Raw genomic sequence first — 26459 nt, 5'->3', positions numbered from 1 at the left:
GCTTCTGTTGGCCATGTGCAGGTGACACTGGTATCTTATGCCCACGTTTTATTTATTTGTGTGGTGGGGTATTAAGAGAGGGAAGAAGGAAATATTCAAACACTAATTTATGCTGGAGTTGTCCCAGCCCGGAATATATCACTCTGTTTAAATATTACCAACTTACGTTTTGAGAAAGTTGATGAATGATATGTCTCTATATTTATATGTTCGTGCATGTACAGGGTGGGGCAAAAGAAGATTTATTTGTATGAAAAATGATACAATAATTGATAAATAATATACAAGAATAAGTTCTGTGTTTTGCATACTGACAACTATAAACCTACTTTTGCTGCATCCTGTTTATGTGTATGTGCACATGTATGTATGTATGCATGGATTTATAGTGTTACAGTTCTGTAATCATATGTTAACTGTTTGGGGTTTTGTTTATGCTATAATTTTTTCTTTAAGAAATTATTTGTATTGTATAGTCTTTATCTTTGCCTGGTCAATTACTGCATGAGATTTCACTATATAAGTTGAGGGGAAATTTTTCAGCTATTTTAGAAAGATTGATTTGTTTTTTTATGTGCCATAGTTAATAACATACTTCCTAATATCCTATAGTATACAGATGTCAACCCCTTTCAGTCAATGGACCACATGATGTTAAATATGCAAAACAGTATGCAGGAATTACAAAGAAACTTTGTAAGTAAAAAATAAAATTGATAAGAACATTATTTTCAGTTATTGGTACCCAATATTATAGTGGCTTTCAAACTTCTTTACCACAGTCCGCAGTGGTTGAAAAATATGTCTTATATCATGATCTAATACGCAATACTTATGTACTCTATTAATATACCTGAAAAAAGGTTTTATGAGAAAATGATCATACTATTTACAATGCATGCTGATATTTTCTGTTTTATTTCATATTTTTAAAATCCTGGTCACAACCCACAAAAAATGATTTCACAACCTACAAGTTTAAAAAAAATTTTTTAAATTCAACTTCAAAAATTTTTTTTTTTTTGAAGTGGTCACCGGCTCATTTCAAGGTGTCAGCTCAATCCTGATGGTGCCATCTCGACCCTAGGTTGCCTGTTCCGCTAAAGGTCACTATTATAAATGAACATTTTATATGGATTTAGATTTTTAAAATGATTTTATAATTTGTCTCCTTAAAAAGAATTGTATGCCTCACCTGTGGTGGTGCAGTGGATAGAGCATTGACCTAGATCGCAGAGGTTGCTAGGTTGAAATCCTGGGCTTGCCCAAGTCAAGGCACATACAAAAAGCAATCAGTGAACAACTAAAGTGAAGCAACTACTATCTCACTCCCTCTCTCTGGCTCCTTCTCTCTCTAAAACCTTAAAAGGAATTGTAATAAAAAATCTTAAAAGGAATTGTATCATTTTAAGAAGTTCTTAGTGTTTAAAAAAATCTGAAAATAGAAATTTCAGGAATCATATTTAGACACTGAATTAGATCCATATAGTCTGATTACTTATAAACTACCCCCATGTATTTCCCCATGTATAAGACGAACCCCCCCCCCCCCCGGAAAAATCTGAGGTCTGAAAACTGGGTGTGTCTTATACAGTGGTTGTGGCATTTTAAATGCCATAGATAGAACTGAGGACGAGGCAATATATGAAGACAGTGATTCGTCATCAGACACAGATGAGGACAAGCTAATGGATAGGAGTTTTGACAGTGATGAGGAATTGTATGAATTTTATGATGAATAAAGTTCAGTTCATTAATTGTGTAATACATGTTTTTTTCAAATTTTGGACCTCAAAACTAAGGTGCATCTTATAGATGGGGAAATACGGTAATACTAATACTCTTACTTTTCTACTTGTAATACTAATATCAAAACAATAACTTGATTTAATATGAAGAAGGCCCATATTATTTAATCATCCAATTTGAAATCTAAGGATCATTTCCAAATGACTGTAGTAATGTAGCAATCTGGTACCCACAGGAGATATAAAACACTTGGTGTATAGCTAATTGGCTCAATGTTAGCAAACTAGTACACAAGTGTCTACCACTGACTAAAAGTATCATAGCATCTATATTTAAATCTAAGTCATAAGTCTTTGATTCCAAAGACTTAAGTATCTTTGAGTGAATCACTTCTTATACCTCAGAAAGAGAGGAGTTGGTGGCTAAAATGGAAGGAAGTTAAGACCTTCCTGGGAGCATTACTTGGCTACACCATACTGATCGTATAGTGTCTTTAGTAGAACTTCTGGTTAGTGTTGTTACTTACTTAAATTCTCAGACATTCTTCATATTTGACTAAACTCTCGGATGTACAATTTCTATTTCTAGGATAATCTTTCAGTGGATCCACATGGACATTCGTTTACTTCTTCCTCAGTTATGACTTATTCCAAAGTAGGAGATGAGCCCCCAAAGGTTTTCCAGGCCTCAACTCAGACCCGTCAGGCTCCAGGAGGAGTACGTATTTCCTACGCATTCTTAGAGCTTATAAAGCTGTAGAGTGGTAGATCACCTATGTCAAATGTTAATGATTAAGATCTGACCTGTCACTGTGGGGGTGTGTGGAGGGCAAAGGACCCACATCACTGTGAAATAACATAGGGCAGTGGTCCCCAACCTTTTCTGGACCACGGACCGGTTTAATGTCAGAAAATATTTTCACAGACCGGCCGTTAGGGTGGGACGAATAAATGTATCACGTGACTGAGACAAGCGTCAAGAGTGAGTCTTAGACGGATGTAACAGAGGGAATCTGGTCATTTTTTTAAAATAAAACATTGTTCAGACTTAAATATAAATAAAACGGAAATAATGTAAGTTATTTATTCTTTCTCTGCAGACCAGTACCAAATGGCCCATGGACCGGTACTGGTCCGCGGCCCGGGGATTGGGAACCACTGCCATAGGGCATTTCTTTGTCTCCCCCACTCTACCTTTTTTTAATGTAAATATTTATTGATGTTTATTACCTTTACATGTTGACAGGTACACAGACAATGAAAAAGTCTTTGTTTCATGAAATAAATGTCTACTTTTAATTTATAATTGAAGTAAATGAACTTTTAACTCATGAAGTATTTCAAGCATACAGAAAGGACATAAAGAATAATACAGAAAAGTCCTGGGCATGGTGCAGTGGGTACAGAGTGTTGTTCTGGAACACTGAGGTCGCCAGTTCGAGCCTGAGTTCGCCGATCCCAGGGTCACCGGCTCATTTCAAGGTGTCAGCTCAATCCTGATGGTGCCATCTCGACCCTAGGTTGCCTGTTCAAGCCCCTGTCAGGGCTCAACCACAAGGGTGCTGGCTGACCCCCAAAGCAGCTGTTCCAGCCCCAGGGCACACATAAGCAAAAGTAATCAATGGCACAACTAAGAGGGACTCCCTCCCTTCACCGACCTTTCTCTTCCCCCAAAAAAGAGTAATATAAATACCCATATTTTTTTTACCCAGTATAATGAAATCACAACATTTTTCTCTATTTCCATTAAGTGGTCTCTCATTTTGTTTTCTTTTTAAGCAAAAACTTTGCAGATACAGTTAAAATTTCCAATGGGTTCCCTCTCCTTGGTCTCTTCTCCTTTTCTCCCGACCACAAAGAGAACCATTTTCATACAGAGATCTGGAATTTAGCATTCTCATGCATGTTTTACAGTGTTATTACTTATATGTGTTTCAGAAACAATATAATGAATTATTTCAGATTTCTAAACTTTATATAAATGATTTAATATTGCATGGTCCTTTGCAACTTGACTTTGCTAAACAATATGCTTCTGAGATTTATTCAAATTATGTGTATAGCTCTGGTTTTTTTATAACTGCTTAATAGAATTTGAAATGTGAATATACCACTGTTTTTAAATGTATTTTTTTCATCCTTTTATTTTTTTATTTTTTTTACAGGGACAGAGAGAGAGTCAGAGAGAGGGATAGACAGGAATCAGTTTTTCGTTGCGACACCTTAGTTGTTCATTGATTGCTTTCTCATATGTGCCTTGAGTATGGGGCTACAGCAGACCGAGTAACCCCTTGCCTGAGCCAGCGATCTTGGGTCCAAGCTGTGGAGCTTTTTGCTCAAGCCAGATGAGCCCGCACTCAAGCTGGCGACATTAGGGTCTCAAACCTGGGTCCTCCGCATCCCAGTCCAACGCTCTATCCACTGCGCCACCGCCTGGTCAGGCTATACCACAGTTTTTCAATTTACTTTTCTACTGATAAACATTTAGGTATTTCTAATTTTTTACTTATTCATATTTTTACATGTCTCCTTGAACAAAGGATCTAGGAATGGCATTGTTGGGTTGTAGGAGGTGTGTGTCATTTTATCAGAAATTACCAAGTTACTATCACACAGTGATCGAAACAGTCAGCTTCCACAAACTCGGGTATGTGAGTTGCCATAAAAAATTAGGTTTGCCTGTCTAATGGGTGTGAGTGGTTCATTTTTTAGTTTTTATATATAAGAACATACCTTTTGTCTGACCAGGCAGTGGTGCAGTGGATAGAGCTGGGATGCAGAGGACTGGGATGCAGAGGACTCAGGTTTGAAATCCTGAGGTCGCTGGCTTAAGTGATGGCTCATTTGGCTTGAGTGTGGGCTCACCAGCTTGAGCCCAAAGGTCACTGGCTTGACCCCAGGGTCACTGGCTTAAGCAAGGGATCACTTGCTATGCTGTAACCCCCCTCCCCCCGTCAAGGCACATATGAGAAAGCAATTAATGAACAACTAAGTTGCTGCAACAAAGATTTGATGCTTCTCATCTCTCTCCTTTCCTATCTGTCCCTAACTGTCCCTCTCTCTGTCTCTCTGTTTCTCTCTCTCTCTCTCAAAAAAAACCAAAAAAAACCAAAAAACAGAACATACGTTTTAATGTTGCTTTTGCAATAATGCAGCTAATTTATCTCAGGAATTTTAATTTTAACTTTCTGTAAGTGACATGTGTGTTATATGTAAACAGAATATAAATGTAGATGTCACACAGGAAACCATGTTAAGAGTTTTTGGCTATCATAAATATTCTAATAACTAATAGAATTCATAGGTGGGAGTCATGAGATTAAATCCCGTCAACAGGACTGCTGAATAATTTGTTGCCCTTACTTATAGGAATGCTAGCATATATTCCCATCTGTTACATTGTCAAGGCAGTGTTGAAGGCACTAAGTTTAATATAATTTATTCTTTGTTTTAATATTTGATTACAATTTTGAAAAAGGTTAAGTTGTATTGGTTCTATTAGTCCTGGACATTTTAATTTCAAGGAATTCAGGAAATAGCAGAGAAGAACTATTACTGTAATTTTACTGAAAGTTGGTAGTACCACTGAGTACCACTTATTTTTAGAACAGTGGTCTTATCTCTATATTAAGTAGGCTTTGAGGAGTTTAGAATTATATCCATTCTATATATACTATATATAGCTAATTTTTATTTTATTTATTTTTACAGATAAAAGAAACTAGGAAAACATTGAGAGATTCTGACAGTGGACTAGAAAAAATATCTGTTGGTCATCATCTCCATGACCGAGCTCATGTCATTAAAAAATCAAAGAACAAGAAGACTGGAGATGAAGAGGTCAACCAAGAGTTCATCAATATGAATGAAAGTAAGCTGTCACAGAAAATAGCATTCTTCTTTCTAAAATCAAAATAGCATCTATATTGGTGGAACTTTAATTTTTTTTGTAGAAACATTTTATAAGATATAGTTTGAGGTGGTAGTTTATCAATGTGTAGGACATATCAAAGTAATAAAATTGTGATTTCATAATTTCATAGTAGTTTTGTTCTTTTTATGATAATTTTTGGTATGCTGAGTATCATTTATTTTTCGTTTTCTACTTGGGAAATAGAATATTTTGAATTATTTAGTAAGACTCAGTAGATAAAATGAGTTTTAGATGTTTTTGATTTTCATAGATGTACATTTGAAAAGTATTATAAGTATAAAGAAGAGAATTAAAACTATTTGTAATCTTAATCCAAAATAATTACTATAAATGTTTTAGTGTATTTCTGGTAATTTTATGTATATGTAAACATTATTTTCAAAGTTATTTTACTATCTATATAATTTATATTGTGCTTATTTTAATTCTCCATAATAATTTTGAATCGTCACCTATGATATTTTTCAAAAACATTCTAAATGGTTACTTAAAAGTTTTATCTTGAATGGGCTACAATATTTTTAAATGGTTCAGTATTGCTGAGTAATTAGGCTTTTATAGAGATTTTAATTTTTGGTATTTTAAAATATATATATTATAAATAACATACAATATATCATGTATATAACAAGTAAATCTTTTTATTTCTAGATTTTATATTAATTTTCTAATGAATTTAAGTCTTTCCAGTATCCTGACTCTTCTCATTGTAGTTTTTAAGTTGTATTCATGTCCTGTTTTCAGAAAGTATTTTATTTATTTATTTATTTATTTATTTATTTATTTATTTTACAGAGACAGAGTGAGAGTCAGAGAGAGGGATAGATAGGGACAGACAGACAGGAACAGAGAGAGATGAGAAGCATCAATCATTAGTTTTTCATTGCAACACCTTAGATGTTCATTGATTACTTTCTTATATGTGCCTTGACCATGGGCCTTCAGCAGACGGAGTAACCCCTTGCTCAATTCAGCGACCTTGAGTCCAAGCTGGTGAGGTTTGCTCAAACCAGATGAGCCCGCGCTCAAGCTGGCAACCTCGAGGTCTCGAACCTGGGTCCTCCGCGTCCCAGTCCGACACTCTATCCACTGCACCACCACCTAGTCAGGCCAGAAAGTATTTTAAATAAAAATATTTGATCATAATAAAGGATTTGAACTATTGTATAATATTAGAAAAAGAAATTCTCTTAAGGTTGAAGTTTGTTAAACTTATGCAATGAGATGAAAATCACATCTTAACCTTTCATTTTAACCTTTGTAATTTTGTCATTTTAAAATATATACAGAATACTTCACAATAATTAACATGTTGAAGAAAAATTTAGTGAAAGAATACATTATTATTAAGGCAATCTGAAAGAATAAGTATTGTTAGTTTCTATCATTGTTGTTATGAAAGTTAGATTACTTAATAACAACATAAATTGTCAGTAGAGATGAGTAACCTGTGTTAGGAAAATGACCATAGAAGCTCGTGAGGCCAGGTTAGAAAGGTAAATGGTGAGATTAAGAGGAAGTGCTAGCTACAGAGAAGTGTCCAGCTGCAGAGGAAAAGGATGATCACTATGAAAAGACTCAGTAAGAAAGACTATAAGTCAGTATATTTAGGTCAAGGATCCATAGGGTAGAAGAATAGGATATCCAGGCATGTGCATGAAAAACCAGATAATCAATAACAAAATTATCACAAGGAATAGGAGAGGAGCGAACAGAAAAGTAAATATTACCGAGTCAGAAACCTTTATATTTGAAGCTGTTTCCTGCCTCCAGCTTCAAGTTAGGCTGATGGAAACATCAGGCTAGAATGAAGTATGTGGTGAGCACAGCATTTATTGACAATTGATACCTTAATACTTACCCGTTTGTTTTGATATTTAATTAGGTGATGCTCATGCTTTTGATGATGAGTGGCGAAATGAGATTTTAAAGTACAAACCAGGAGGACAGTGGCGCAATCTAGAAAATACTAGGATGCCAAGCGTTGGGCATGAGAATTCAGGATTCCGAGGACTTAGAAGAAGGTGAACGTTATTTGTAAAATAAATGCTGTTGTTTAAAGAAGAATTAGGAAAAAATGTTATCTAATTTTCCTCTGTTATCAAGAAGTTCTCATTAACATCCAAGTTGTTTGTGTCACCAATATCTTTTGTGAAAAATGTACTATATTTCCCCATGTATAAGCTACACCTTAATTTTGGGGCCCAAATTTTGAAAATAAAATGTATTACATAAAGTTATTGAACTCAAGTTTTATTCATCATAAAATTCATACAACTCCTCATCACTGTCAAAACTCCCATCCATTAGCTCAGGGGTCCCCAAACTTTTTACACAGGGGCCAGTTCACTGTCCCTCAGACCGTTGGAGGGCCGGACTATAAAAAAAACTATGAACAAATCCCTATGCACACTGCACATATCTTATTTTAAAGTAAAAAACCAAAACGGGAACAAATACAATATTTAAAATAAAAAACAAGTAAATTTATATCAAGAAACTGACCAGTATTTCAATGGGAACTATGGGCCTGCTTTTGGCTAATGAGATGGTCAATGTGCTCCTTTCATTGACCACCAATGAAAGAGGTGCCCCTTCCGGAAGTGCAGCGGGGGCCGGATAAATGGCCTCAGGGGGCTGCATGTGGCCCGCGGGCCGTAATTTGGGGACCCCTGCATTAGCTTGTCCTCATCTGTCTCTGATGAGAATCACAGTCTTCATATATTGCCTCCTCCTCAGTTCCATCTGTGGCATTTGAAATGCCACAACCACTGTATAAGATGCACCCAGTTTTTAACCCCAAATTTTTCGGGAAAATGTGCATCTTATACATGGGGAAATACAATAATTTTACATTATATCTGAATATTTCACACAAATTTAATTTTATACCTAAAAACCAAAAGTATTTCAAGATTACATGATTAGTAACTCACTAGCAAATTATGCCTCAGAAGATGGGCTATATCCTCCTAATGAATGGTGACATGCTATAATGTAGTTGTTCTTATGATACAGCTTTTTATGTGAATATAGTAGGACTCACAGTTCATATCAGCTAATGATATTGGTATCCAGAGATATGATAAGGGGAACAGGGCTATATTTAAAAGGCTTAACAAAACTTTCCTAATAAGTAAAAAATCAATATTTAATGGTAAATGCAGTTTTAGACACTTGTTTAATACAATATCTGTATAGAATATTTTGGGAGAATTTTGCAAAAATTTTAGCCTCCTTTGGAATTATCTTTGGAATAGCTATGAAATACAAATGTTAAACTTTTTAGAGATTTTTTATGCATTTATCATATAGTTTAGAAATACAATTTAATTTGGTTCTCTGGGGAAAAATGGAGAACAGTAGCTAATTCCTGTTGAAATTACATGAGAGAGAAAGCAGCCTCAAAAGGACTTCCAGCAGAATTCTGTTCCAGGCCACAGGAGTGGAGGATCACTGCAGAAGGCAGCGGCTTCCCAGAACCAATGGGGACAGCGGGGTACCAGTAAATCAGCAGTCTCATGCAGAATTTTATGTGCTAACATCTTTTATTTTAAAATACCTGTTTAGATTTTTAAGAATTATTTTTATTGATTTTAGAGAGGAAGAAAGAGAGGAACATCCATTAATCTGTTCCTGTATGTGCCCTGACTGGGTATTGAACCGGCAACCTCTGCTCTAGAAGACAATGCTCCAACCCACCGAGCTGTCTTCTGTCCAGGGCCTGTTTCAGAATTTAGAGCTCTAGTATTGTCTATAGAAAGTCTGCACTCATATAATTTTAGATAATATCTGTTGAAAAGTTTATTGATAAAAACCTAACAGTGGTGAGATTGACTATGAAATCCAGGTCCCAGTAAAAGAAAGCATGTTCTTTATAGATGATCTATAAATCTGTGGTTTATCAGGGTCATTTTCTGTAAACTAGCACCATGTGATAGAACTTTCTAAAATGGATTTATGCAATGATGAAAATGTTATATATCTGTACTATCTAAAAATGTATCCACTAGCCACATGTAATTATTGAATCACACTTAAATTGTGACTGGTGCAACTGAGGAAGTGAATTTTAAATTTTTTATTTTAATTAAAATTTAAAAATAAATAATATTGCCAGTGGCTACCATGTTGTACAGCATGGTTAAACTATAAATTATTAAATCTGTCTCAGGAAAGCAGCTGCTTTTTAAAAAATGTTAAGTAAAATAGTCTGCCAAGTGTTTTTCAGAACTATTAGGAACTGTTAAAATAAAATTTTGCTTAAATTACAGTGGTTTCTAACATGTTTTTAATGATTTATAAACCACTGACTATTTAAATAACGATATTAATTTTAATATGTCTGTTTCTCAGGGAGAAATCTCATCCAAGTCCAGTTGTTGTATACGGAAGAAGGCCAGATGTTTTTGTGGACAAACTCAACATCAAAGGAGCACCTGTGAAGATCAGCAAGAAATAAAGAGCCTTGCATTTGATGTGTTTATTTTGGGTTGTTTTAACAAAGAAAGCAATGGTGCTGGATAATACATACAAGACCAATCTCTAGTTGTTAAACCAATTCTGTACTTAACAACTTCTGATATCTCAATGTTCTTAGAAGTGCTAGCTTTGTATTGTCTCTACTCTAGGAATAAAACTTTGATTTTCAACAGTGTGGCAAAGTTGTTAAACATTCTAACAATCTCCTTACTTTAAAACATACTAATGTTTAAAACACATGCTGGTTTTGCTTTTGCAATTATTCTCCTAGTGGCTGTATCTTCTTTTGTACAAGATTGAAGGTGGAGCTAGTTCTGTGTAATTAGTTATCAGAGAGTTACATGTGAAAAATGGTCTCAGTTTTTACTAACACTACATTAGAGTCATGTTAATAAAGGTTAAGATTGATATGTTATCTAGCCAGCTAGTGTAAAGATTTTAAAAACTAAAGCAAAACTATACTAGTACTGTCTTATGAGAAATTAGTTATTACTTTGATAAAGAAAATAACCAATAGTTTATTTTTAAAGAAATATTCTGAATTGCTAATATACATAAGTTTTCTTCTTACAATTTATACAGTATGTTTTTTGTTCTATATTACATTCTTAACATTTATCAAACTTTACACTGACCTTTCTGTGTAACTTCTTAAGGTAGCATATTTCTACTCTCCTTTCCTACAAACAGCTTAATCTGTCTCCACTGTTAACATTCTAAAGTTGCAGTGTCCTTGAACAAACTCTGCTCAACCTTTTTGTGACATTTAGGAAAATGCATTTGGTAATCTGCAAACCTGAATGATTGATGGTCTCAAAATTTCTTAAGCAGCTGATGTGTGTGTTTGAGCAAGGTACCTAAATAATTCAGTTGTTCCCCTTTTAATTATACCATTTAAACAATCAGCTCTAGCACTTTTATTCTAGAATTCAAGCATTAATTTGTTTTTTTTTTAAAGTTATGCTTGAACTTTATTAGAATATAAAATCTTATCTCTTAAGTCTATTGTTTCAAGGGAAAAAATAGGACAGGAAATCTACTGTCACTCTATAATCCTGTTATCTTCCTTTTTTAAACTTGGAAATTGAGTTATGTGATTATGCTTATATTTGTCTAGTTTTCTGTATCATATCCTGTTAATTTTACTAGTCAATGTTTCATGCCTTTAATTAGTCACTAAGATGTGTATGTTTCAATTAATTTCTATAATGAAAAGTAACTGAGCATGTATTAAAGATGTTAAAATTTTTCTTTTCTATACTTTAGTGTACTAATGACATATAAAATATTGGGGCATTGTCATAAGGCATGATAAAGAACACTTGCATAAATTCACTTGATAAGCAAAATATCAAGAGTAGACACTAATTATTCTCCTTTTGCCTAAATTATCACAGTTATGATAACTCGAATCATTATATTCAAATATGAAGGCACTTTAATAAATAATTGTATTTAAAAGAGTAAAACTTCTGTACATCATATAGTAGTTAGAGAATTCATGGATATTTCTTTTCCTCCCAATTTATTTACCATAGAAATTAAATAAAAGCTTAATTAAACACACACACACAATTTCTTACCCCACAGTACTTTCTAAGGGGCCACTAGAGAGATAGAGATGAAATGTTAAATCTTTGTGTTCACATGATGCTGAAGTTGCCTTTTTTTTAGAATTTATTTTTACCCTAATGCTGAAGTCAATATAAAAAATAAGGCTTTGTAACTTATAGTTCACATATTACTTTTTCTTAACAGACAACATTAATCTTTCTGGAACCCTGGGTTTTTTTTTGAGAATGCAAGAATATTAACAATTTGGTGCATGTGGCTTTGATAATAAGGCCAAGATGCATATTGAGGCTCCTTGCCACTTGAGAGATTTTCCTGGTGCTGTCTTAGTGATGTTTTCATTACTTTCATGACTCCATTATACTTCACTGTCATAGGACAAAGCCAGGGGCACATTGTAATCAAATGGTGCCCTGCATGTGGCAGTGTGATGGTATTTGGAGGTGGGGCCTTTGGGAGGTGATTAGGTCAGGAAGGTGAAAGCCTCATAAAGAGAATTAGCACCTTTATAGAAGAGACCCAGAGAGAGCTCCCTTGCCCTTTCTTCCAGGTGAAGATAAAGTGAAGTTGACTACCTTTGAACAGGAAGTGTTTTCTCACCAGACACCAAATTTCTTGGCCTTGCTCGTAGACTTCCTAGCCCCCAGTACATGAAATTTCTATTGTTTATTAGCCATCTGGTCTATGGTATTTTTGTTACAGAAACCTGAATGAACTAACTGATCAGGATAAGACCATTTGGAGATTTTACCGAGGCTCAACCTCGAACCTTACTGCAATGAAAAGGACCTTCAATTTGGTAGTGCTGTACGTATCTGGGAACTCCTACGGCCCCTCTGTCCCTGGTTACATGGGTTTTACAGTAATCTGCATTCTGATGCTCTGTGGCCCCAATGTCATGCTGGGGTTTGGGGTTCTGATCAGATTTTGGTGTCCTCTGGTGAATTTAGCTTTAAAAACCATCTCCTACCTTCTGTCTGCTTTTCCACCAACTTATTTGTGAAAATTTATCTTAGTCTTGCCTTTGTGTGAGAATTTTGCTTTGGGACAATCCTATCCACCCATGTTGCCTTCTAACCATGTTTCTCAGGTCAGTAGTCAGCCTGAGACAGACATAGAAATGTTTTACATTTGATAGAATATCAGACAGTTTTTCATGGGTTTGTCAGCTAATAGGTATGTACTACTTCTGGCATAACTTTAGCAGGGAATTTTGACCACTTTGGGGGACTGAGACATGTTGAAGACTTTCACATGAGAAACACCTTAGAGGACAACACCAAAAAACACAAAACCTCAGAAGAAGAGCCTTATGTGTTTTTGTGTAAAGAGACCACTTTGTTTTTGCAGGAGGCCACCTGTTATTTTCATACTTAAAGAATTTTTAACTATATGGCTTATATTTAAATTATCTCCCCAGCCAGATGGTTCGGTTGGTTGAGCATTGACCGGACACACAGAGATTGAGGGTTCCATCTCCAGCCAGGGCACATACAGGAACAGATTGATGTTTCCCTCTCTCTCTCTCTCTCTCTCTTCCTCTCTCTAAAATCATTTTTTTAAAAAAATATAAGTTCTCTTCTTGAAGGGGTATGGTAATTAACCTTTTATATGGTAATTTCATACTTGTATTAAATTAATTAAGCGAGGAGGCCATTATATTGAGGTGGCTTTAAAGCTTTAATAGACCCTGTGAGCAAAACAAAACCTAACTCTGTAATGCCTCAAGGTTAAGAAACTGAAACATAAAGAACCCAATCCCAAACAGCCAGTTAAGCTTTCCCAAGCAAGGCAAAGCCTTCAGTTAAAGCCAGTCAAAGCGAGTTTTTTCTCCACCCTATACTCCTTCCTCCTCTCTCTCTAAAGGTTCCTTCCAAGAGCATGTCCTCAATAAATTACTTGCACTAAAAAACAAACAAACAAACAAAAAAAAAAACAGTCAAAGCGTTTCCTCTTTGCTTCTGCCTCTAGAAGGTCTTTCCCAGCTTCCTTTTGCAGGAGCACTCCAGATCACTTCCAGACTCACACTGCTCTACTGGGATTGATTTTGCTCAAACAGCATTTTTACCATGCCTCAGTTTTATCCTTTAACAATACTGTATAAAACTCTAGCTAAATTTTAGCTAAAATTTTAATCTTTGAGATTCTCAGTTAACTATTCTAAACCCTACAAATGCTAAATTAATCTTTAGATGCTTGGAAAGTTTCTAAGTAAAAGTGATACAAAGCTTTGGTTTCTAAAGATAGTTTCAGTTTATCTTATTTTTATTTATTATGAAATGCTTATGAATTAACACAATGTGCAAATAGGTTGGATGATATGTATAGTATGTCCTATTTTACCACTTTAAAACTTAACAGAAGTAATCAATAATGTGTACTCATACTCATGAAAGTTGAGCTAAACAGTGCTTGGTTTTCTGTCTTTCAGTTTGAAAACAAAACAAAAGATTACTTTAGTTAAAAGTGGTATTAATAAAAAGGCTATATTTGATGTAATAATTACAGAAAAATATGAACATATCAATATATACACAGGATAATGAGTATGAATTTTTACTAAAGGGATTTTACTAATTTCAGTGTAATAAATATACTGCTTTATTTAACACAATTATCTTAAAGTAAAAACCTTAATTTTATTACCATTTACATAATTATGGGTTCAATTTATATTTTTTAGACAAATAGGCATATTAAAACTAAAATTTTTAAAGCCTAACAATGAAAAGAGTTTATTTAAAGATATATTCAACTTTAATGAATTTATCAAAGCTTAGAAATCCTTTATTATAAATTAATACATGGGTGATATACAAAAAGTAAATTCAAAATTTATCATTGTCTGGTTTTTTAATTGTCCCTTGTAATTTGCTCTTATTTCTATTTATTTGACCTCATTCATTTATTTAACATATATTTATTGAACATCTCACCTCACACATTCAAGGGGATACAGCAATTAAAACCAAATCACTGCCCTTATGAATTGACATTCTCATTGGTAATCAGACAATAAACAGGTATGTCAAATGTCTGGATATGTGCTCCTGTGCTCCGCAGGAAGATGAGGCAGCCTGGGAAGATAGAAAGGGGGACTTGCTGTTGTAGAACAGCTGGTCAGGGAACATCTCACAGATATGGGCTATCTGAACAGAGAGAAGAAAGTAAGAGAAACACGCACTGGCCTGGCGGGAAGAGCAATGACTGGTCGTGTGAGGAGAAGCAAAGAGGCCATTGTGACTGGAGCAAAACGAGCAAGAGCTACATTGGCTTAGCTGCTCAAGCAGGGCCCTGTCAGCGCTTACTCTGACAGGGAGGGGAACCCTTTTCAGAATTTTGTTTGTTTTAGTTTTAGTTAACCTACACAAAAGCAGAGATAACAGCAACAATTAATTCACTGGATGGAGTGTTTGCAGCAGAGAAATGAAATGATCTGACTTAAAGGGATCTTTTAGTTACTACATTGAGTAGAGCAAGCAGCAAGGGTGACTCCAGTAGTTCTGTGAAGGTGACAAGGCTTGAGAGGTGGCAATAAGGGGCAGGTCCTTGATTGATTTTTGAAGGTAGTGCCTATAGCATATGCTGATAGATTAGGGGTGGCAAAGAGTGGTGTCAAAATAACTTTTGGTATAGGCAACTCAACAGTTTCCACTTATGCAGTGAAGACTGCAGAAAGGTTTGGGAGGAAGATTAGACTTTTTTTTTTTTTTAGATGCTGCTAAGAGATTCAAGTGGAATCATCAAGGATACTGTCTTCCTTGGATTGGACATACAGCGATTAACATTGACCAATGACTGAACATATGGAAATGAGAAAATGCACAAATAATTGGTAGTTCATTATTTTTCCACGTTCTTTTCAGGTCGTGTCCTACAGATAATTATTTTTTATATTTGTAATAACATGGTGTATGTCCAGTAGTCGTGGCCGTCGCAGCCATGCACATGCAGGTTCTCATTAGATTCAGGCTGACGGTAAAGAAACAGTGGAGCCAAATATGGTGGGCCATTCCTTTATTAAAGTCTCACACTGGCTGATGAGCAAGCAGGGCTCCCAAAGTCACTGACACATTCTCTGGTTCCACAACCAGGAGAATCTTCTCTGGTTCCTCCTAGAATCAAAGGCCCCACCAGTCTCAGCAGAGCTCACAAAGTCCCTCAGCTCTGGTTCCCCATCTGCGCACTGTAAGGTATTGTTCCCCACTGAGGAAGAAGGAAGGGGCTGGAGCCAGAAAGTGTGGAATAATAAAGGCTTTATTGAGTACAGAGCACATCCCGGGGGGCAGAGGCCAGGGGAGTCGCAAGGTGTGGCCTGTGTGGGAGATATTAAAAGGGTCCCTAGGGTGGTCGAGTTAATATGACGTGGTGAAACCTCACTGGCTGGCGGAGGTGTCGCTCTTTTCCAAAGAGCTCCTGGGAAGTTTCTCTTGGCGCGCTTGGTTGTGGGCGGTCCCAGCCAAAATTCCCAGGCCTAACCTTTTCCCATTATCCACCGACCTTACATTCTGACCTTTTGTGTTAAATAGAATAGGGGTGCCGTTTATTCATCTGGCTACTTCCTGCTGATTAGGGGTGTCGTGGAGAGGGGGAGATCAGAAAGTTGTGGCTTTGAGGGGTGTCAGGAGGAACATCTGTTTGGCCGTGACTGGAGAAACTTCGTGGATGTGGTCCTGTAAGGATTTTTTAAAAAGAGGAGTAATAAAAGGATCTGCAGGGTCCAGCCTTTTGGTGAGCTGGAGATGGATGGAGTCCAGTGGTTCCAACTGCCAGTGATCCTGTAAGGAGGCAATCTTGAGGCAAAACTGCATGTCAGGAGTGGTAAAAAGGGGAATGGAAGGGGTCCCATCCATTCCCATACCCAAGACCCGTGAGGGAACTAGAGGTCCAGAGTGTGATGGCAAAAAGAGAAGGTAGCCCCCATGTCCACAAGAAATGAGATGGACTTACCCACTTGTTGCAGCATACCCTGGGTTCTCTGAGTCCAGTCCTAGGAGTTTGAGTGATGCACCCACCTGGCTGGATTGGCCTTCCATTTGGGTGGTTTGTCCTCCATGTAGAGGTGCCGAGGAAAAGCCTGTTGCCCAAAGGGGCAATCACTCCACCAGTGACCGGGCTATTTGCAGTCAGGGCAGGGCTCAGTGGGCAGCCACAGGCACGGGCCCTGCCGGGACCAGTGGTCCTCCTTGCCACACTTAAAGCAAGCTGCTAGTGGGATCCCTCTTTGTGGCTTGGACTTGGGTCGGGGACTTCCTGTGCCTTGCCTCTGTTGCTCTGCTGGCCTCAGGGCTGCCATTAGAGCCTGGGTTTAGAGCATTACCTTCTGCTGCATGTGGGCCTGGCGAGTAGCCTTGGCCTGTTTCTACTAGTTGGGACCATTAAAAACTTTAAATGCCATGTTCACAAGTCCTGGATAGGGGTTTGGGGGTGAAAATAAGAGAGGGGGGCTCGTGGGGAACCCAGCACCCAGATCCAGCCAGAAACACTAGAGCCAGAGGCAGGACAGGGCCAGAACTTCCTGTAAGAAAATTGGGGTTGGGCATTGGGGTCCTGCAAACCGGTGTAAGAGCCAATAGTAGGTGGAGAATGGCCTGACAGAGGAGGGACTTAAGAACACAGTGGAGAAGGGAGGGGCCCCTGACCAGCAGGGGAGGAGAAAGAGAGACTGGTAGTGGTGAATAAGAAACAGGATTTTGGAGGGCAAAGGGAGGGGAGGGGGCTCTCAGAGGGAAGAGACCCGGGCGAAGAGGTCCACAGAGGGACCAGAGAGAAGTCCTGAGAGAAGGGCACCCTCGAGGGTCAGGCAGGAGGGGGAGAGAGTTGGGAGTCCACGGAGAAGGAAAGATCAGGAGTGGAGGTTTTAGGTGAGGTTTCTCTGGTCAGAAAAAGGCCTGCGCAGTGGAACAGGTGGCACAGAGATTAAGGACGGGCACGTGAATAATTAGAAGCCGTGAATATAAAGGATCTCCAACCAGCTCCCAGCTTTTTGGTGATAGTTAAATTGGTGAGGGTGTTAAAACCAAAAGTCCCTTCAGGAGGCTAAACCAGTGGGTTCTGTGGCCTGGCCACAGCAGAGAAGAACAGTTTCTTCTTCTTTAGGGAGGGAGATTCCTGTGCCCCCACGGCCACCCTCAGTCCTCAGAGTGATCAGAGATGAGCATTAGTGTCCCAAAACTCAAGCTCTGGCCACAGACGGATAAGGTTAAGTGGATGTGCTCGGGACATCTCCATGGGCACATGCATTCGGAACGGAAAGAGGTTCCTGACGTAGCTACAGTTTCCGGACAGGGAGTCTCAGTGGAAAGAACTCAAGGGTGGCTGGAGGCAGGGGAGTTACCACACTGTGTGCCAAAGTGGGTGGGAGGTCGGAGATCCTGGTTCTTTCTCTGAGGGGAAGGGAAGGGAGCGGCCCTTGCAGACTTCAAACTCCTTCCAGGTTTTCGGCACCGAAATGTAAGGTATTTTTCCCCACCGAGAAAGAAGGAAGGGGCCAGAGCCACAAAGGGTGGAATAATAAAAGCTTTATTGAGTACAGACTGTGCATCCCACCCGACAAGGTTCCCTGGCCCCGGGGACAGAGGCTAGGCAAGTTGCAAGGAGTGACCCATGTGAGAGATATTTAAAGGATCCCTAGGGTGGACGAGTTAATATGATGTGGTGAAATCTGATGAAATATGATGTGGCTGCCAGAGGTGTTGCTCTTTTCCAAAGGGCTCCTGGGAAGTTTCTTTTGGTGTCTTTGGTTGTGGGCGGTCCTAGCCAAAATTCCCAGGCCTGACCTTTCCCCATTATCCACTGACCTTACATACACCTTCTTTTTCTCTGCACACACTGGCTTCTTCTTCAGCACTCTGCATTCTCTCTGCTCTCCCTGCAAAACATGGCTTCTTTCTCTCTCCCTGCCAACATGGCTTCTTTCTTTGCTCTAACTCAGTGGTAGTCAACTTGGTCCCTACCACCCACTAGTGGGTGTTCCAACTTTCATGGTGGGCGGTAGCAGAGCAACCAAAGTATAAATAAAAAGATAGATTTAACTATTGTAAGTTGTTTTATAAAGATTTATTCTGCCAAACTTAGCGAAAATCCGATATAAAGTACTTGGTAAGTAATTATTATTATATGCTTTAACTTGCTGCAACTCTGCTTTATAAATTTTATAAAGTAAAGTTACTTCCCTACTTTATAAATCACCATTACTGTGGAACCGGTGGGCAGTTAGAAAATTTTACTACTAACAGAGAGATACAAAAGTGGGCGGTAGGTATAAAAAGGTTGACTACCTCTGCTCTAACTCTGCAAACCTGGCTTCTCTCTCTCGCTCTCCTTTTCCTTTATTCAAAACTTTCTGGCAGGAAAACCTCTCCTCCAGAAAACATTAGCAAGACAAGGGCCTTTCCCAAGCAGGAAGATAATTTGCAATTTAACAGATTACATACTTGGCACTGCCCAGCGCCATTTTTTAACACTAAAAGTGAGCAAATTCAGTGGGCATGTATTTGCCCAACACATGGATAATGTCTTTGCATTTTATTTTTAACTAAAGTTCTGTTATAAACATTTCTCCATGTTGCTACATCTGCAAAACATTTACGTTTAAAGGCTGCATCTTCCTGGGAGTATACAAAAGCTTGATTAGTCTCAAAGAGTGCACTTTCTCACCCAAGCCGGCAGATGGCGCTGGGGTAGTGGGTAGTGGAGGGCGCTGCTCTACTTTGAAGTCCGGAAGCTTCTCCCTATTTTCCTGTTCGCCCCGGAAGTCTTTGCTCCGGAAGTGCTCTCTCCTCACTGTTTCCGGCGGGATTTGGAGCGCTCCCCACGGCGGTGCCGGTTGCTGAGCTGACCCGGAGGCCCCGGAGCCTCATACTGGTTCTGCATTTGCCATGAGGCTGCTGAGCGCGGCCCTGGGACGTGGGCCGTTCATGCGGGTGCTGGCCGCCCTGGGCTGGCGGGGGAAGCAGGTACTAGTGTCCGGCTAGGCGGGACCGAACCGGGCCGGTCCCGGGACCGCCTTCCTGACAGCTCGCTCGGGTACGAGCGTCGTGCCCCGCGCGAGTCCCACATGCCGTCACCACGGCTGCGTCTCTGTCCTGGGAGGCCTGACGCGCTCCCACTCAGGGTTGAGCCTCTTCTTAAGTGATGGCAGTGAAGGCCAAGACAGCTGAACAGTTAGTGTGTGCCGGCTCGAACCAGACTCCGACTCATTTCCCTGCAGTGTCCGTTGGTCCGACCGTCCGTCGTCACCGGGTGATGTAATTGGGCGCTCGGACTAAACTTCTTTGTGGTCTTGTTTGCGCCTTTGCGGAGACGCAGAGTGAAGCAGGATTCGGTCGGAGTCGATCCTTTTACTGTCACGCAAACTTCATTTGCATTGCTCGCTGGTATCCCTGGGATTGACTCAACCCAGTTTCATTTAATAGTTTTACCCTTTTTCCAAGGTCTGCTTTCCTTTTCCCAGACTGCATTTTGGATGTGCAGTCATATAGGAAGATGTTTATATCGTGTCTTAATTTTATAAACTGCGAGATTCCGCCCCCTCCCATTAACGTTTTTTAAAATGTCAGTTATTCTTGTGTAGAAGAAGTTGGAAACCTTTTGTAGGCTGCCTTGGCACTGTTGGCACCACTGCATGGAACATGTAAGCCATCAAACAGCTTTGCTTGCTGTAACTTACAGTAAAGGGGGCAAGGAGGATCAAAGGAAAATTTAAACTAAAAACTTATTTCTATGAGTTGTCTCTGATTTTATCAGCTCGTGTATATTTTCAAACCTGTAGTACTCAGTAAATGTATCTGCCCCTTTAATTAATTTATTTGACTATGTCTTTTTTATGGATTGATATTTTTAAAAAATATATCTTTTCTGTCCCCTCTGGCAGTCTCTCTGATTCCAAGAGTTTCAGGTTGCGACATCTACTCTTTTGCTTTTCCAGGCTCTCTCAGGTGATGTTTGTGTCCATTGAGATTCCTTGGAGGAAAGATGTGCACCAAACCCATGCTGATCACCCCTGTCACCTTGTAAAATGTAGTGAAATGAGCTCTCTTATTTTTTAGGTTAGTTGGAAAGTCTGCCGATGGTGTTCATCAGGGGTGATTCCTAACGAAAGGATAAGAAATATTGGGATCTCAGCTCACATTGACTCTGGGAAGACTACATTAACAGAACGAGTGCTTTACTACACTGGCAGGATTGCAAAGATGCATGAGGTATATGGTTCATGTTGATTCCAGATTAGCTAGGGCTTGGTTTTCATGGCTTTGTAGTTATGATTTAATAAGCTTCACAAAACCTGAAAGGTTTAAAGAATGGGAACAGTGGATCCTTAATCATAATTATATTACAAAGTTGATAGCTCAAGTATGCTTGAAATGTTGCTCTGAGAAATCTCTCTAGAGAACATCACTGTAGGTGTACTGAGTAGGTTGTTTTTTGAGACTTTTTTTTTTTTTTTTTTTTCATTTTTCTGAAGCTGGAAACAGGGAGAGACAGTCAGACAGACTCCCGCATGCGCCCGACCGGGATCCACCCGGCACGCCCACCAGGGGCGACGCTCTGCCCACCAGGGGGCGGTGCTCTGCCCATCCTGGGCGTCGCCATATTGCGACCAGAGCCACTTTAGCGCCTGAGGCAGAGGCCACAGAGCCATGCCCAGCGCCCGGGCCATCTTTTGCTCCAATGGAGCCTTGGCTGCGGGAGGGGAAGAGAGAGACAGAGAGGAAAGCGCGGCGGAGGGGTGGAGAAGCAAATGGGCGCTTCTCCTATGTGCCCTGGCCGGGAATCGAACCCGGGTCCTCCGCACGCTAGGCCGACGCTCTACCGCTGAGCCAACTGGCCAGGGCCTGTTTTTTGAGACTTTTTAAGTCAATATGATGTACCTTTAAGCAGCCACTAAAATAGTATTTACATAGTTGTTGTATTTTTAAGATTTTATTTATTTTAGAGAGAGGAGAGAGAGAAAGGGAGGAGGAGTGAGAAGCATCAACTCATAGCAGTTACTTCTCTCATTTGCTGGGAGAAGCCTGGGGTTTTGAACCAGGAACCTTAGCATTCCAGGTTGAGGCCCTATCCACTGTGTCACCACAGGTCAGGCTATATAATTCTTAATGTTATGGAGAGGCGTTTATAATGTTAAGTGGAAAAAAGGATCTAAAATAGTATATGAAGTATGAGCTTAATCGTTAAAAAATACATATATCAGAAAAAAATTAAGAAAATATTGAAACTTTCCTGAAGAAATTACATATCATTGAGTAACTTAACTCTCCATTTAAAAATATTTCTTCAGATTAAGATCTTCTTAAGTCATCCACTTTTAGCAGCAGGGAAACATCTGTTCTCTGACCATCTATTCACAGACTAACACAAGGCTGGTTGTCAGGAGCAGTGCAGAGGAGCAAGGAGGGCTCTAAGACTGAGTGATTGCTCTGTGGCAGTACTTGCTGAGAACGGCAATGAAAAATCAGCTGGTAATGGAGGGCAGTGTCTGTCATTGGTTTTCTATTTCATGAGATGATATGATTTGACAAATCAGGCGTTTCTGAAAATTGCATCTACTGGCTGTGTTCTGGTTCCATCTCAGTAAACGTTTCTTTGCTTCTTGGAATTCAGGGAGAGATAAATCTGAGTAGCTGTGCTTGTGTTTAGGTGAAAGGTAAAGATGGAGTTGGTGCTGTCATGGACTCCATGGAGCTAGAGAGACAGAGGGGAATCACCATTCAGTCCGCGGCCACCTACACCATATGGAAAGATGTCAATATCAACATCATAGACACTCCTGGTGAGTGGGGCTCTCGGTTTCCTGCAGTTTGTCTGGGCAGGGCACACGTAGCTCTCTCTTCTACATGGTGCAGCTTAGTTTTAAATATCAAATCTTACTCAAAAGTGTGACTGAGTCCCTATCAGAGCAATTTGACTTGGGTCCTAAGGCACCTCATCCTTTTGTGGTTTCCCTGAAAAACAGTGCTAATAATTGTGAGTAGGAAGGGTCATGCCTTTTACGTTTTGCAGCTAATTTTAAAGGTCCCATGCACTTTGTCTTTTTGAAGTGATCTTGTTGGGCCCCTGGACCTTATGGTGAGTGAATGGTATTGGTGATTTTAAAAACATATCCTAATTAGAAGACTTATGCAATGAGCAGGGATATAAAAAGTTTTAATAGTTCATGTTATAAAACTTCAGACTACTCTTGAAGACCCTCACACACTTCCTTGTCTCACTCAGGGCATGTGGACTTCACGGTAGAAGTTGAGCGGGCCCTGAGAGTGCTGGACGGCGCAGTGCTCGTTCTCTGTGCAGTCGGAGGGGTGCAGTGCCAGACCATGACCGTTAATCGCCAGATGAAGCGCTACAGCATTCCGTTTTTAACTTTCATTAACAAACTGGACCGAATGGGTGCCAACCCAGCCCGGGCACTGCAGCAAATGAGGTATTGAACCTTAGAAGGGAGGGACAGAGGGGGTGTGATGATCTGCATAAGATTATATTCTGAAGAGCAATTAATTCAGTATCTTTAGCTTTATCCTTCTTTTTCTTTTTCTAAAAAGTTGTTTGTGAGTGCCCTTACCTTAGGAAATGGAACATTGAAGTCAGTAGTTTGGTTTGTGGTGTGATCTCATCAACTATCTCTGTAAAATGGGGGAAATATGACTTACATTGTAGGGGTGCTGAAGGTGAATTCAGAAAACAATCTGGCAGTTTATACTGTTTTGCTATAATTAAAGAATTTATTATCTGGAGTAGATCCTGAAAGTATTCTGCATTTATTTAGACAAATCTAGAAGATCATCTTCAGTTTAACCTTTTCTTGAGAAATGTAATTAACTCCAGAAGTAGTATGCTGTGTTCCCTTGCTCATATGCTGAGATACCTGCTAAGAGCAGTAACACTTCTTTCTGTACTAGCTCTAACCCATGGTATTTATAGCATGTTACACTTTACACAACTGTGTGTATTTCAGATAATCTTTGGAAAAAGTCAGAGTTTCACTTTTCACTTCTTTTAGATGTGTAAATGGAGCTGTAGAGTTTCTACTCAAAGTTACAGAATGTGGAGCTGGTGGACATAGGCAGCAAAGTCTGTGATAGCGGAAGGGCTGAGTGATGTGTGCGATGACGAAAGATATGGTGTTGAGGAACTTGAAGTGCCCCTGTTGCTGTGTGCCCTTTTATGAAAGTGATGTATTTGAGAATGTGAGAGTGAAGTTTTTCTTTGATAGATTGGAATATTTTCTTGGTAAAATGAAATATTTTCACTTTTTGTCTTTGTTTTATATTTTAGTTGTGGTTGTCAATACAAGCAATACTAGTCTTTTTCTGAATTTTAGGAATATTCTCTTTAGCATCTATTTGACGCTTGGTTTGCTTCACTATCTTTTTACCTGTTTTCTCATTTTGTAACTCCCGTTGTACAGATTTTGAAATTTCTGGATCTGGCCTCTGTGTTCTAACTTTTCTAGCACACTTTATTTTCATAAACTTTCTCTTTTATTGCAATATCTTTGTTAATTATGTCTCAGACCTTTACATTTTATTTTTATGTAATAACTTTCCTTGGAGGTTAGTACTATTTCTTTGTTTCATGCCTTCTTTTCAAGCTGTTGGTTTCATTCAACTATTTGCTGATTTCTAGTTATCTATTGTTCTAGATGGGCACCTATAATCTAGACTGAATGGTGGTAGCTAGAGCATATTTCTTCTCAAGTGAGGATCCCTGCCTGTGAGTGCAAGTTCCAGTCTGGTTGTGCCTGATGGGGTTATAGGCTGATGATGAGTGTCTGACTTTAACATTCACTCTCAGAGTTTCCCCCGGGAACTCCTCTTTAGATAACTGTACAGCAGGCCCTCAGATTATGACATTCTTGACATATGATGTTTTGAGTTTACGGTGCTCTCTCCCAAAAAACTTTAAAAAATTGAGACGTGAGTGTTTTGGCTTACACAACAGCATCATACTCACTGACTACGTGGGTGGACTAGTTTCCTTGCACCTGGCGGAGGAATAGGAAGAATAGGCAGGAATGTGGAATGTTTGTATTTTATGTTCTAAAACTTTTTTTTCCTTTTTTTAAATTGTTTTTTAATTTATTGTGTTAACATGGATTTAAATGTTCCACTCAATATAAAACCCTCACCCTCCTCTAGATTATGATTTTACAACTGTATTAGGATAGGTAAGTGACTTAGGCTATGGTGTGTTTCGATGTACACTAAAATTTGGGTTATGTCACTGTTGTAGGAATGAAACTATGTCATAACCTGAGGACCCCTATACTCAGTTTTGCTGGAGTCAGCTGATTCAAGATGAGATGTGGGGATAGTTGTCCCACCACCTTTTAGAGTTCTTTTTGTTGCCTAAATAGCGTAGTGGCTTGCTTAGAATAATGACTGTGGCAGTCCGTTCCCAACTGCTTTATATCTGACATATATATGTTATGACCAGCTGACAACACCCCTCCCAGACCAACAACATCTGCTATTGATTTCTTTTAATATTTATTTTGTTATTTCAAAGGGATCTGCGGAGAAAAAAGGTAAATACATGTATTTTTATTTTCCAGGTCTAAACTAAGTCATAATGCAGCATTCATGCAGCTACCCATCGGTTTGGAGGGTGATTTTAAAGGTATTATAGATCTCGTTGAAGAACGAGCCATCTATTTTGATGGAGACTTTGGGTAAGTATTAAAAATATACTGTTAAACTTTTATAATTTGAAAAGTATTAAAGAGAAGGGAAGAATGAGTTTTATTTATTTATTTAACATAAATACCTTTTGGAAATGTGGCTGGGATAATATCCTCTAAAATGATTTTGTTTTAATGCTTTTTTAATCCTAGTTGTATTCATTCCAAGAGAGAGTATGTTATTTGCCAAGTAATGTGTTTGTTTCTCATTAGGACAGGCATAGTGTGGTAGCAGGAGGCCTTTAGCTTGGGCTGATGATGTAATGTCGTCTTGATTGAGCCATTCATTCATTCTGCAGACTTCTAGGGAGCAGCCATGTCCTGGGCATTGTGACAGAAACTGGGAAGAAAATGAGATCATAATATTCCTCTACCTACTTTGTAGCATTACGAAGATAAAATGATCAATATGTAAGAAGGAGTTAAAATTGTACAGATGTGGTTTAGACAATACAAGAAATAAATTGATAACCATTTGACACGGCATTTGGTTCTTCAATTAACTTGTGAGTGACCTTTGCATACAAAGCACTATAACTGCTCCGTGGTTATCAAACCATGGCATTTGGGCAGATCACTGGGCAAGGTTGTATAAATGCAGATTCTTGTATCCACCTCCAGGAAGTCTGGTTCAGTAGATGTTAGGGTGGAGGCTGGAATTTGCATTCTGGAAAACTCCCACATGATGCTGATGTGGCAGGTCTACAGACCACACTTTGAGTCTCATTAATCTACACAGTATGGCAAGTCACAAGTGACCCGTGTTCTGATGAGTGACCCCACAGTCTGGCATTTTTTCCAAAGCTACTGCTTGAAGGCTTTCCTTCCTTTGCTGTGGACCTGAGATTGCTGGTCTGGCAGGTGGGTAAAAGGTATTGGGACCAGTTTAATGTAGAATTTTTCCGCCATCTTATAGGCAGGGTAAAGATGGGAGCTGTCCAGTGAATCAGGTGTTTCTCACACTTTTGTGACAACTAACTAATGACAACCAAGTTTGTCTGGTACTCCTTAGAGTGTAAGGCCCACAGAGGACAGGGATTTTTAT

At 38.9% G+C, this 26459-nt stretch overlaps 2 protein-coding genes across 5 annotated transcripts in view; both read left to right on the top strand.

The window, feature by feature from the left end:
• MLF1 (myeloid leukemia factor 1) overlaps positions 1-10325 on the top strand; it is a 39181-nt gene extending 28856 nt beyond the window's left edge. For 2 of the 4 annotated variants that reach the window (XM_066369861.1, XM_066369860.1), the window contains exons 3-7: positions 613-696; positions 2338-2466; positions 5460-5619; positions 7568-7706; positions 10039-10325. In XM_066369861.1, the coding sequence (XP_066225958.1) occupies positions 613-696; positions 2338-2466; positions 5460-5619; positions 7568-7706; positions 10039-10144 (618 nt within the window). In that variant the 3' untranslated portion in view covers positions 10145-10325. The remainder of the gene's footprint in view (positions 1-612; positions 697-2337; positions 2467-5459; positions 5620-7567; positions 7707-10038) is intronic. The other 2 variants (XM_066369863.1, XM_066369862.1) reach the window with 2 other exon arrangements.
• Positions 10326-19520: 9195 nt separating this feature from the next.
• Positions 19521-26459, top strand: part of GFM1 (G elongation factor mitochondrial 1) — a 57134-nt gene continuing 50195 nt past the window's right edge. The window contains exons 1-5 of the mRNA XM_066369853.1: positions 19521-19694; positions 20787-20939; positions 22378-22510; positions 22954-23158; positions 25289-25405. Of these exons, the coding sequence (XP_066225950.1) occupies positions 19617-19694; positions 20787-20939; positions 22378-22510; positions 22954-23158; positions 25289-25405 (686 nt within the window). The 5' untranslated portion in view covers positions 19521-19616. The remainder of the gene's footprint in view (positions 19695-20786; positions 20940-22377; positions 22511-22953; positions 23159-25288; positions 25406-26459) is intronic.

Source organism: Saccopteryx leptura, chromosome 2 (genome assembly GCF_036850995.1).
Source record: "Saccopteryx leptura isolate mSacLep1 chromosome 2, mSacLep1_pri_phased_curated, whole genome shotgun sequence".
Taxonomy (NCBI): domain Eukaryota; kingdom Metazoa; phylum Chordata; class Mammalia; order Chiroptera; family Emballonuridae; genus Saccopteryx; species Saccopteryx leptura.
This window is presented reverse-complemented; position numbering and strand designations above follow the sequence as displayed.